Consider the following 10,952-nt stretch of genomic DNA (forward strand, 5'->3'; position numbering starts at 1 on the left):
CCGAACGTCCCCAGACAAGGACGAACGCTAATCACTCCAACCTTTGACCGAACGTCCCCAGACAAGGACGAACGCTAATCACTAACACATTCCCATGGACGAACGCTATTACTATCATCTCCTAAGACCGAACGTTCATCCAACCAACATTTGACCGAACGTCACTCAGCACATGCATGGCCGAGCGTTCAGCTCCGCCATGGACGAACGCTCAGTTTGCGCGTTCTGCAGAATTTAATTCTGCAGAATTCTCAGAACTCTGCAGAATGGTAACAGAACCTCCCTTAACCATTTCTAACCACTTTTCCCAACTTCTTAGACTCTTAATTCTCATTTTAGACTTAATTAAACTTATCCAAATGATTCTAAACATTTCTACCACCATTTTTAAGTGATTAAAGTTCACTTTCAGCATCCAAAACACTAATTTCAACAACTTAGGGACCCAAATTCGATTCCACTACTTGGAACCTGTTTTCAACTACTGTTATGCTTCTAACAAGTCACAATGGACTTGTCTAGGCTGCCCAAACAGTCCAGGAACACTGCAGCCTTCATTTACTCAAAATCCCTACCTCACTTCCTCTAAAATGACCAAAAAGTGACCCTAAGACACTTGATTTTCCTTCCTATCAACACCATAACAAATTTTACACACCAAAACAGTTCCAACATACATAATTCATCACTCAAAATCATCCCAAACAGTTCACATCCATCAATCACCACATTCACGTAGCACTCACACTTTCATACATGCATTTCAAGTTAGCAAAATTCAAAATTATGCTTCCAACAACATACCAATTTGAAAATCATTATGTAATCACGTCATACAGTAAAATCAAAAAGAGAACTAGCTCCCCTTACCTCTAGTGTAGACAACCAAGCTCAAGTAGAAACCCTAGACCACTTGCTTGCACTTTCAAAAGGTTAGAATCACCTATAAATCATCAATTGATGATAGAAAACGAATCTTAGCACCAAATAGAAGCTAGATTATGGAAGAAAACGAAATGGGTTGCATGCACCAAGTTCAATCACATGCTTACAACCCTAGGGCACATGAGAAAGGGGGTTTTCTTACCGGTTCAGATTTGGGAAAATTGACCGACTAAGAGCAACACCCGCTACTTTGTGATCGTTGGGGCAGCACCTAATCAAGATTTTAATGGTTCAGTGTGAAGGATGGAAAGGGAGAAGATGTAGGAGGAGGAGAGAGCTTGCTGGAAGGGGAATGGTTTCTCAGACAAGAGGAATGAGTTAAAACCCACTGTTTCCAAACTAATGTAATTTTATTTTAAAGTACTCAACCTCTCATCCTTTGCCACTTGTCATCCCCTTTTTGCTGACTCAAATCCAAGTCCTTACAGTTTGCACCTACTTATCTATTATAAATTGTTCTTATTTCTAATCGACATGACTTTCAACATAAAATATATCAAAATATTATCAAAAAAATTAACATTAAATTTTTTTTTTCTAAAATGAATCATGATACTACCCATATGTTATTTTTTCATTAAATTTAGAATAAATCAATACAATAACAAATAAATAATAAATTAATAAAAAATAACGTGTATAATATAAAAATTCATTATTAAAATATATTTTTCCAAAACAAAAATCCACACCTTGTCATTCACCCATCCAATGTTACCGATTAAAGCAGAATTGAATTTTGAATTCTTTGAATAACAAGAGAAAAAAACTGACCAATGGATGAAAAGGTCGTCATATGACTTGTCATTTTCAATAACATTTTTATAATTATGATATTAAGTATATTTTTATTACGGTTCATTCCTTCTGTTAAAAATAATAAAATATTATAAATATGTTAAAGAATATTATGTGATGTGTTCGCGGGTAGTGTATACAATTTGTAAATAGTTAAAAGAAAAGCATTAAACAAAAAAAAGAGGGAAAAGGGTAGGGGAGGAAAGAGAAGAAAGAGTTGAGAAGAGTGAAAGGGAGAGAGAGAGAGAAGAAGTGACAAGAGTGGAGTGTGCGTGAGAGAGTGACTGCAAAACGCTCCACCCTTGTTTCTTCTCAGATCTTCCATGGAACAGGTTTGGGGTTAAGCAATGCATCGATTTTTCGTTCTTCACTTTCCGTTCACAATTTCTGCGTTAATTTCGGTTTTCATTTTGCAGTACGAGAAGGTGGAGAAGATAGGGGAGGGAACATACGGCGTCGTTTACAAGGCTCGTGACCGCGTCACCAATGAGACCATCGCTCTTAAGAAGATTCGCCTCGAGCAGGAAGACGAGGGGGTTCCCAGTACCGCCATTCGTGAGATTTCGCTCCTCAAAGAGATGCAGCATAGGAACATTGTTAGGTATTCGCCGTTTACTTGGCTTTTTTCGTTCCAATGCAGTGTCTCCTTATGGATGCTCAAATTGGAGGGCTTATAGTGCTGTTGCCGCGTGCTGTTTGTTGTGATTTTGTGTTTTTGCTTAGCCTCGGAGTTTTTAGCTTCTGAAGTTTAATCAATGAAGGAGGTGCTTTCATGTTGTTGATTGGAGGTGTACTGTGTAGGGCTTGGATTGGTGGAACAATTGATAACCTGTTTTTGATAGTTTGGTCCTTTCCGTTGTTTATGTTTGGTGGACTGGTTGTTGTGTTTAGTTTTTACAATATGTCAGCATTTTATTTTTTACTCATGCTTTTGGTCTTTCTTAATTCCAACAGTGTTTGTACAGCTTTGTGTGGCCTGGCAGCTTTGAAAACGTCTATGTTAATGTTGCTTTTATATGTGCTATTCTTAATCTCATTCTTCCTCTTAGTCAATTCGTTATTGAGTTGTGCTTTGTGGATGCGTGGATGATAGGTTGCAGGATGTAGTGCACAGTGAGAAGCGATTGTATCTGGTTTTCGAGTATCTGGACTTGGATCTAAAGAAACACATGGATTCATCTCCAGAGTTTGTGAAAGATCCACGGCAAGTAAAAGTGAGTGGCACATGTGGTTTTCTTTAATTTTGGTAACCTGAGTTATAATTGTGAGAGTGGGCAAGGGTTCTAATCTGCAAGCATATATTGTCTTGTTCTTCCATAAATCAAATGAAGACAATATGAGAATTATTGATGATCAATAACCTTGTGGTTAGCTACTTAATTTGAGCTTGTGAAATCAAATACATGTATAAACATACTGTGAGTCTCATGGTTTTTGTAGATTATCTTTCATTACTTGATTGATACGATGTTGTTCTTCAAAGCTTCCTATTTCAGAAAATGAATGATCCGTTGATTAAGATTTTCCTTTTGGATTTTGGTTGGACCTGTCCACAGTTTGCTAACTAGTTGCTCAAATTTGAATATTATATTGAGTAGTTGGTTAACAGAGAGCTTTACTGTGTTGGTTCAGGTTAATTCTGCTTGGAAATTAAGATTCTGCACTGAGATGCAGCTATCATGTATTTCATTGGTTTTGGCTTCTTTATTGTCTGTGTGACAGCCAGCCTGCTATCCGAGTGTGATTATTTGTGTAGTTAAGATGTTATGTATGATGTTCCCATTACCTTACCTTCTCATTCTTTGTAGGTTAGATTATGATTAAATGTTCCCAACTTAAATCAATAATGTACAATCTATTTAGTCACGGATTCTATAAGGAGATACTAATTTTGGTGAAAATACCAATTTGGATTTGGAATTTGAATTCTTTAATGATCCTTTCTGTAGATGTTCCTCTATCAAATTCTCTGTGGCATTGCTTACTGCCATTCGCACAGAGTTCTTCATCGAGATTTGAAACCACAGAATTTGTTGATAGATCGTCGTACAAATTCCTTAAAACTTGCAGATTTTGGATTGGCTAGGGCATTTGGCATTCCTGTCAGGACATTTACTCATGAGGTTTGTGTGCTACCTTATACGTGCTTCTCATGCAAATAATAAAAAAAATTAAATAATGGGTTTTTGCATGAGAAAATGATATGCCCTTATGCTGTGTTCTAAAGTTGCATCTTTTGGAACTCTGAACGTTGTTGGAAATCTTATTTCCTTGTCATGCTGAAGCTACATGACTTATCTTGAAGACTATATTTTGTAGTTTGATATTTCTTCTCTTGTGCTAAAAACCATATTTCAGCCTTTGTTGCTGCCCTGGGGTGACGTTGTTTGTGTGTCCACTGTATATTATGCAAGATCGTGTACAATGGTGGTCGGTAATCCAGGTCTTGACCCCATTTAGTGGGAACAAGACTGTTGTTGGTTATGTTCCCTTTAATGTATTTGTTAATTGAATGGTTCTTTGAGACCTTACTTGAATTTAACCTTGGGATGGTTCTCTACAAATTGAGTTTTCCGCATAATTTTTTAAATTTAGCGTTTGGTAAATTGCTTGTCTTTGAGAATGCTGAAAGGTCATTGTTCAGTGGCAGCATTTTTGCAATCCTGAAAGATCATTTGTCAGTTGTCACTTTCAAATAATCCACTAAGTTGGTATTCATAGAATGTTTCTTTTCACTGTATGTTAATTGAATTTTTCATATATTGAACTTATACATATAGTAAGTTCCACTGTAAATAGTAATCAAGAATGCTAGCATGATTGCTCTCTGATTTTTTGTTTACACTTTGAATATACTGGCCACATTTTATAATTATTCATTGAGTTGAGTGTTTTCTCAATGGTAGATCAAACTGCTTCAGCTGAAAGGCCTTAGTTTGATTCCAACCAATGGTTGTGTCATGCCTCGATCCTTCCCCTAAACTTTTGTTGATTGAAAACTAATGTGGTTATTTATTTTTTGAATTAAAAAGTAAAGTTATTTAATAGAAGATTATGTGTATGAATCAATTTTGTGGAAAGGTATTATAGTAGTAGATCGTTTGGTAATTGTTTGTAGGTGGTGACATTATGGTACAGAGCTCCAGAAATATTGCTTGGGTCTCGTCATTATTCTACCCCAGTTGATGTTTGGTCAGTGGGATGTATATTTGCAGAGATGGTAAACCGACGACCTCTATTCCCTGGGGACTCTGAGATTGATGAATTATTTAAAATATTCAGGTGATTATCTAGCAACCTTATATTTGTCTCTAGACGTTTTAAACTGGCATATTTTTAAGTATTTATACTGGATTTGGTTGAAGAATCTTAATACTCTTTGGTACATCTATTTGGAGAAGGGGTAAGTTTACTCATGCATACATATGCACACACACTCATAGGTATTCTTGTTTATACGTGAAATTTAAATGTTTTTTGATGTGTTGGTGACAGTTTGACTAGTGTCCTTGAAAAGTCAGTCTTCAGTTTTGATAGTTATTGAATTATCTAACACATTTATTGTGTGGTATCAGTCTTTCTCTTCTGCTTGTTTAATTCCATTTATCTTTTCTTTCTCTGAATCTTAAAGCTCCACCCCTCACAAAATTCTACAATCTATAAATAAACTAGTAAAAAGGTAACAAAAAAAGGATGTCCTGTCTGTTTTTGATATTTAATTACTTTGGTTTAGAGTTGATTCAGTGAGATCAGTTGGATATTAGGTAAAAACTGGAAATGACAGCAGATTTGTTTGTTTTTTGGTCACAGTTTATGTAGAATGCACCTAGGGCACAATTTTTTGGTTCAGTGTTTCTCTCTTGTAAGCTTCTGTCTGTTTTTGGTGTTGACGTACCAACTTCAATTATGCTTCTATTGCATGACCAGATATCGGCTGGTGTTTTTTTTCTCGACATTTTCCTCTGTTTTGGCCTGGACAGCCTCAGCAACCTCACCACAATCCCATTTGCTTCTATTGTACCTTTCATAGATAAGGGGTGACATAAGCTAGAGATTAGTGGGTTGGGTCATATTAGTTTTCCTCCCTTCTTTCTATTTGGATTCTAGGGCAGTTTGTGTCCAATGGTCTTTTTTGTTTATGTAAAACATAGTATATAATATAATCAACTAAAGAATAAGAATAAAATTATAATAATATTAAAAATGTAAAAAATTATTCAAAGCATGTTAGGCATATAAGTCAGGTTTGCAAAAGATGGAAAATAACAGAATGATTATGTGACACGCTAAGAGAGTGGGGAGGGTGATATGGGAATAGGGCAGTGGGGCCAAAAGGGAAAGAGAAAATGGGTGTAAGGAGGGAGGGTGCCCAAATGAAAGGGGGAATTATTCTGAGGTTTAGGGTGGAAATTTTTTTAGTAGAGGCTGGGTTGTCATCATCTAGGTGTTGTTTTTACATGCTTTGTTTCTATTACATATTTATAATTCATAATCAATTACTGTTCCTCTGTTTGATTTCTGTAATTCCATTTTACAGAGGAATTTCTTATCAGTGATACACACTAGTACCGGCCTAGCTATTTCTCTTCTTTAATACCTTGGTTCCTATGAAAACATAATAGATAATATGAGCAACTAAAAAAAATATAATAGTTGTAAAAAATTTAAAAAGATATTTATAGAATAATATTTAAACTTTATTGTTATTTTAATAATTTTCATATTAAGTAAGCTCTAATAAGTATACAATTTGAGTTTACGAAGCCTTCACTAGTTCACATAAAAACTTGATTTCTACAACCTTGCCTTTGAGACCTTTGACCAGGTTTGAGTCAATGTTTTGGATAGCTGTGCATAGCGACCCACTCACAAAATGCTGGTATGATAGCTTATAGTGGACAATTTCTATTTCAAAATTTTTATTAGCTCATAGTATATACTATCTGAGCATGAATTCTCAAATAAAACAAAATTATTCAAATTTAACAACATTCATAACTAGCCATAAAAAGTAGGAGGTGTGTTTTAAACAAAACATAGAAGTAAAGACTAACAAAAATCGAAAACATTGTAGGTAGGAATTATCACTCATCATGTTCTAAACTAAAGACATTTTTATCATTACGCTGTTAAATCTACAGATTTCAATTTTGGAAATAAAAAATCCCTTTGAAAATAGTCCTAATAATGTCTCTATTCTATGGTTTTTCGGATTCAACAAAGTGCTTTCTGTAGTGGCTGTTGCGGTCACTTGTTCAGACGCTATTTGGTTTGTTATGTGATAGGTCTTGGAAGATTTATGTCAGAAAAAATAAACAGAACAGTTAGTAAGTGGTGGTTGGGGGAGTTAGGAGGAGTTTCATAGTGGTCAGGGGTAGTTTTCTTTGGCTGTTGACAGTTTCCTTTGTTAGTTATGTCTTGTTTATGTCTTTTAAGGAGGTGGGTGTGTATTTTGTTGGTGGTTGAGTGTTTATTTCAGAAACAGGAACTGTCCTGTGTAATTGAATGTTTTCCCTTGAATGTTGTTGATTGCTTTCAGTGTTTTTCCATTCAATAAAACTGTTTCTTCACTGTGAGAATTCATAAACTTTTTGTGATTATTTATTCTGAGATAGTATTTAGGTTTCTTGACACCAAGAAACCTAACATTATGCCTGCAATACCATACCACCCCCTGTATCTGGTAGGGTTGTTCCTCGTCGCTACATTGTTATAGTGGTGTTATAGCTAGCTATTTAAGATAATGATTTATGTGAGATAATTTTTCGGGGCATGATTCTTACATAGATGATTATATATATATATATATATATGTTAAACTATAAGAAAAAAGGAAGCATTGAGCTAAAACCATGTGTTTTCTATGACAACATTATTGATTTATTTATATTGAGAAAACAAAATCAATTGAATAAATATAGAAAATTTGATTTCTTCTAATAATAAACATAAGAATAAGTAAATAATTAATGTTACTAATAATACAAAATGTTCTTGATTGCTGTAATTATATAGATATGATCTTGATATCTGTAATTATAGAGATATGATCTTCACATCTATAATTATAAAGATATAATCTGTGTCCGTAATCATAAACATATTGATAACATAAAAACATAACTTTTACTAATATATTTGTCTGGTCTCCACTTGGCTGCGGGTAATTTACAGTAATGGAGGGATAAAGGATAGTATGGTAGTTTGGTGCCTTGTACTTAATGACACATAATAATATAATGTTAATTCCTAATCTTTAAATTCTATTCATTGATTTTTTTTATAATTAAAAGGAAAAGCTGGCCAAGTATTTAATGTAGATAAACGTGAAAATACTGCTATCAGAGTTATATTATGAAGTACCGTTGGTTTCCTATACTGACATTAGGGGTCATAAACCATGCAAATATATGATGCTGCAAATGCTTGGGTCTATCAGATCCAACATAAGGCACCTAGGATAGACCAATTGGTGAAGAAAGTGGGAAAAAACTTGGCAAAGTTGATATTGAATTGTGACAAGGATCTGTGATTAATCTGGGACGACTCAATTCTGCATATTCAGTAATTAACATTAAGTTATCCTTAAGATAAAATGCTAACTTCGGTATAGGTGAATAACAGATCCCAAGGGTTTGTTTGGTTTAAGGAAACATGTACAATTGTCATTTTCTGTTTTACAACTAACAAAACTATCATTTTGTTTTTCACTTGTTTCTTGCTTTCAATGTTTGTACAAGAAACAGTGGAAAACAAAATTGATAGTTTTCCTTATATGGAAGCATTTTTTTTCAAATATTATGGGTGACCGACTTTTCTTAATTTCTTTTTGAAAAAGAAGTTAAATAAAAACAATTTTTTATTGATAGGAGTGATTATGATTATTACATTTGAACTGATGGAAAATTGGCAATTCTGTTAAATTTGTATAATCTCAGTATATTCAAATTCTTCTTTTGGTAAGGTAATGGAGATGGAGAAAAAGAGAGACCTTTCCTGTTTTTGATTTTGGTTCCTGCAGTTGAGGGAAGTGTTTGAGGAAATATTAGAAATTTGAGATACCCGTATAAAGTCTCCCATCTTTATTTAGTGTTTATCCTATAAGGATAACAAAGGAATTTTTAATCTGTGTACTTTTTTAATTTAGCTATTGAGCAAATTAAGTATGTTTGAATTTGATATCTTTAACGGTACTATCATAACTATCATAACTATCATAACCTGTTAATAGATTTAAAAAATGGCAAACATAGTCAAATAAATATATGCTTCCAATCCCCTCAACCGAGTAATCAAAGCTTCATATATATATATGTATATGTGTGTGTATACTAATATGTATTTACTTATTGTTCCTTATATGAAAGAATATTGGGTACACCAAATGAAGAAACATGGCCTGGAGTTACTGCATTACCGGATTTTAAATCAACATTTCCCAAATGGCCACCTAAGGTAATTATGACTCTCTTTAACCTGGATTAAATGCTTTGTTCTTCATCCAGTAAGAATTGAACCTTATTTTTTACTTTTCAGGATTTAGCAACTGTGGTTCCAAATCTTGATGCAGCGGGTCTTAATCTTCTTTCTGTAAGTACAAGATGTGATATAGTATTCTTTTTCCATGGCGTTATTAAAAATAGTGCAAATAAGTATATATAGTTCAACTGCTACCAGCCTCAGTTTCTAAGGCTGGGTTGTGGCGATGTTATCCAGAGGTTCAATTCTCCACTACATTATCTTACACTCCTTCTCCCAAGTACTCATGCCTCTAATATATCCATATAAAAGGTAATCTACTCTGTATAAATGGGACTGAAAGAAATAATTGTGCTTTCCCTTACTAATTATGGGAGTACTAGCGATTCTGTTGAAAAAAAACAAGATGAGAAATTGATTCAGAAGAACTAATACACGACCAAGTATTCGATAGTAGTCACCTACACCCTCACTAGGTTACGTTAACATAGCCAATACTTAGCAAAGTGATAACTGATTGTATGCAGCTTAGAAATCAAGGTATTTGATAAGTTCTAATGGGTATATTTGGCGATTTCGGTTTATTATATTTCCTAGTTATTACTATCTAATAAGACCCTTAATTTATAAGTGTTTTCAATAGTTCCAATGGGAAGATCCCATTACTAACTAGTGCAAGGGCCGACACTTTCAGCCATTAGATATTTTGTTGTTTTGTCATCAACGGGAATTTTTATCTAAAATTTACTAATGGTTATATTCATCCTTATTCTTCTTTTTCTCTCGATCGGTTCTAATAAGTAATTCATTTTAGCGGTTATATTAGATTTATAGAAAATGAAGGGTAAGGATGAGGAATATCTTTCTTTTGAGTAAGTTGATACCTCTTGTAATTTTTATTTTCTTACAAAACACGTTACTGTTGAAAACTCTTCAATACATGTTTCCCAGCATTCCCTTCGGTAATATTTAAAAATAGTAATTGAGTTGAAAGCAGAGGAAGAAGAGAGAGATTTATCCTTGTTTTTCTCGTTAATCTTAAAGGGAGATGCTTGTAAATGACCGTTGAGTCTCTTGTTTGCCTTTTGAACATATCTGGCTCCATGGCTGGTTTAGGCACCAGCTGTATGGTGGGATTATTATTATTATATAAGAACCGATGTCCAGTATTTGATTTATCATGTAATAATGACATGAAAGATTTCATGACATTTGTCCACTAATAATTTTTCCTCAATCCTCTATAATAATCCATTCTTGCATTTCTATTAGTTTTCTTGATTTCAGATACTATCATCCTTTTTGGCTCCCGGGGTATTTCTAATATTTGGTTTCCTGTGACGCTTTATCGTATGTACCATCGTCAATTGTATTCTCTGATAAAAAATGTCTATTGCATTCCAGAGTATGCTATGCTTGGATCCCAGCAAAAGAATTACTGCCAGGATCGCTGTGGAGCATGAATACTTCAAAGACATTAAATTTGTACCCTGATTCCATATCTTCATGGAAAACGTGTTTATAGTAATATTTTGTGCAGAATTTATGGGTTTTGACTCTGCGAGAAATGCGTGCTGTCTTTTGCTATTTCTTCAGGACTTGGGAGTTGGGAGTGGGTCATATTTCCATTTTTTGTCCTACAGAATATTTGAGAATCAACTTGAGTGTGATCATACTGCATTTTACATTTCCCTTTGTCCAGTCAATGCAATGCACCAGTTAAGTTTTCA

General features: G+C 34.1%; 1 protein-coding gene across 2 annotated transcripts; it reads left to right on the forward strand.

Moving 5' to 3' along the window:
• Positions 1-1,911: 1,911 nt before the first annotated feature.
• Positions 1,912-10,952, forward strand: LOC124849075 (cell division control protein 2 homolog). Of its 2 annotated transcripts, XM_047326931.2 has the most exons (8): positions 1,914-2,075; positions 2,160-2,344; positions 2,837-2,957; positions 3,693-3,866; positions 4,862-5,025; positions 9,111-9,198; positions 9,280-9,333; positions 10,627-10,952. In XM_047326931.2, exons 1-8 carry the CDS (start codon positions 2,067-2,069, stop codon positions 10,714-10,716), a joined length of 885 nt encoding a protein of 294 aa, XP_047182887.1. In that variant the 5' UTR covers positions 1,914-2,066; the 3' UTR covers positions 10,717-10,952. The 2 variants fall into 2 exon arrangements, with proteins under 2 accessions (XP_087972109.1, XP_047182887.1); XM_088115983.1 differs by lacking the exon at positions 3,693-3,866 and having other exon boundaries at positions 1,912-2,075.

This window comes from Vigna umbellata, chromosome 5 (genome assembly GCF_029865625.1).
Source record: "Vigna umbellata cultivar VRB3 chromosome 5, Vumbellata_1.0, whole genome shotgun sequence".
NCBI lineage: Eukaryota > Viridiplantae > Streptophyta > Magnoliopsida > Fabales > Fabaceae > Vigna > Vigna umbellata.

Bases quoted from the DNA above. Each gene is read 5' to 3' on its own strand.
- LOC124849075 (XM_047326931.2), top strand. The intron at 5,026-9,110 runs GTGATTATCTAG...CTTATATGAAAG, and splicing joins GAATTATTTAAAATATTCAG to AATATTGGGTACACCAAATG. The intron at 9,199-9,279 runs GTAATTATGACT...TTTACTTTTCAG, and splicing joins TTCCCAAATGGCCACCTAAG to GATTTAGCAACTGTGGTTCC.